The sequence below is a fragment of the Limulus polyphemus genome, unplaced genomic scaffold (assembly GCF_000517525.1).
Source record: "Limulus polyphemus unplaced genomic scaffold, Limulus_polyphemus-2.1.2 Scaffold893, whole genome shotgun sequence".
Lineage (NCBI taxonomy): Eukaryota > Metazoa > Arthropoda > Merostomata > Xiphosura > Limulidae > Limulus > Limulus polyphemus.
Window position 1 is genome coordinate 77,601 of NW_013666503.1, and position 2,420 is coordinate 80,020.

A 2,420-nucleotide genomic window follows, 5' to 3' on the forward strand; every position below is an offset into this window, starting at 1 on the left:
CAATAAAAATCTTTCATATGCGACTGTAGCTTTTTTTCACCAAAACTTTGTCTTCAAAATAAGGGTGCGTCTTATATTCCGAAAAATACGGTAATTTGGCTACTTGAACGCAGCTTTCAGAAAACATCTAATCTGAACGTTGAGAAATTTTACCAAATGAATTACATTTCACCAAATCCTTCTGCATCACAATTAACAAGGAGTGATTCTTTAATATTTACTCTAAAGCTAACGAAGAAATAATATTACACAACTGGTTAGACCTGGAGAAATTCCGTAGAAGTACAAATTCACTACAATATCTTTCGATTCGTTCTCTTTGTGAATCACAACATGGAAAGGCGTTCGTTCTAATTATAATAAACAAGTTTCAAATCTACAGTCTGCAGGTTGAATAACCTGATGCAAGTAGCCAATATAGCAGACTAGAAAATCCTTTTGTATTCCAGTATTACGTCACAAGCGAGGTGCGTGAACCGTGGAAATAATGCAACCAAATCTGTCCTTGACTAGCTTTCACCCTATACAGGTATTTACATATTTTTTTAAAAAATATGGATTTTTGGTGTTGTTGTTTGCATATCTCACAGAACTGGTAAAATGAAAGACAATAGGAAACTATGTAAAGTACTTTGGATGAAGAAAAAATGTTTTTATAAAGGAAATTTACTTGTTAGTAAAAGTTAGTTCAAGGGTCAAACCTTATAACACCATAAGAGCAATAAAAGAGTATTTGTGGGTTTATAACAGTAACAGAAGATTATGGCACAGCTTAACACAACAAGAATAACAAACGAATATGTGATGGTTTATAACACAAACAGTAACAGAAGATTATGGCACAACGTAATGAGACAACAACAGAGACAAAAGAAAAGGTTCAGGTTTATAACAATACAACAGAAGATTATGGCACAGCTTAACACAACAAGAATAACAAACGAATATGTGATGGTTTATAACACAAACAGTAACAAAAGATTATGGCACAACCTAATGAGACAACAACGGTGACAAAAGAAAAGGTTCAGGTTTATAACAATACAACAGAAGATTATGGCACAGCTTAACACAACAAGAATAACAAACTAATATGTGATGGTTTATAACACAAACAGTAACAGAAGATTATGGCACAGCTTACTACCACAACAAGAGTAACAGAAGAGTAGGTGCAGGTTTATAACACTACAAGTTACAACAGTAGCAGGTGATTAGGACACAGCTTAATAACACAACAAGAGTAACAGATGAGTAGGTACAGGTTTATAAAATTATAACACTACAACAGTGGTGATAATGGCAGCCAACTAATATAAAACTAGCTGAACCATCGAGCCCGCCGTTCAAGTAAATTGATACGTGAACTAAGAGTGACTTGTGTGTGATTAGTGTTATTTTTTTAGGATAAATTGTGCACAAATCAAAATATTTCAAATTCCAGAAATTTAATTACAAAATAAAAGTAACTAAAAAATAAGTGATAGTGTGTTTCACGTTTCTAACTTTTGTTTAAATCACAATGACAATAATGTTACAGTAATGTGACAAGGGTCAACCTTAAAATAATAATTTCCGACATAGCCCCCCCCCTAAAAATAAAAGCCCAGATAATCCCATAACTAGAAGAAATATAAAACAAGTTACTTACAATATATACATCATCAGGCTCATGGCTGTTCAGAAATATAAACGAAAAATCCACTGTTTTCTATAGGAAAATTAAACCCAACTATTTCTCAGCGAATCTGACCCACTAACTCGAGTTTCACAATTCACATGCACAACCAGTTCTTTCGGGTACAGGTACTACACGCTTCCTCTCTGTAGCAAGAATACTTCTTTCTCATTGGTCGAGATGCAACTACAACTAATGACGTTTAATATAGTCAAACTTTTGGGCTCATCTGATTACAATAGAGTGCTAGAATTAATATACATATATATATATATATATACCATTTATTACGGCTTTTTATTACCATTACTTAGTCCTTATTCAGGCACAAATATTCGCGGTTTCTATGACGTAACAACAATTTTTTGTAACCTTCTAACAAATTTCACAATGTTTAAACACGTTGTACAAACTCATGCCGGCATTGAAAATAATTTAAGTGTTTTATTTGTACTGATTTATCTTTGAAAATTAAATTCTAAGAATAAAACATGTCTGTTAGATTGTAAACAATAATTTACACTTATGCTTTGATGCTCCCATTGTGGTTTGGTTTGAATTTTGCGCAAAGTTACACGAGGGCCATCTGGGTTAACCGTCTCTAATTTAGCAGTGAAAGACTAGAGGGAAGACAGTAAGTCATCACCACCCACTGCCAAATCTTGGACTACTCTTTTACCGACGAATAGTGAGATTGACCCTCACTTTATAACGACCCCAAGGCTGAAAGAGCGAGCATATT

General features: G+C 33.6%; 1 protein-coding gene across 1 annotated transcript in view; it reads right to left on the minus strand.

The window, feature by feature from the left end:
• Positions 1–1,771, minus strand: part of LOC106461081 — a 10,667-nt gene extending 8,896 nt beyond the window's left edge. Inside the window, exon 1 of the mRNA XM_013920872.2 lies at positions 1,652–1,771. Within this exon, the coding sequence (XP_013776326.1) occupies positions 1,652–1,674 (23 nt within the window). The 5' untranslated portion in view covers positions 1,675–1,771. The remainder of the gene's footprint in view (positions 1–1,651) is intronic.
• Between the last annotated feature and the right edge of the window lie 649 nt (positions 1,772–2,420).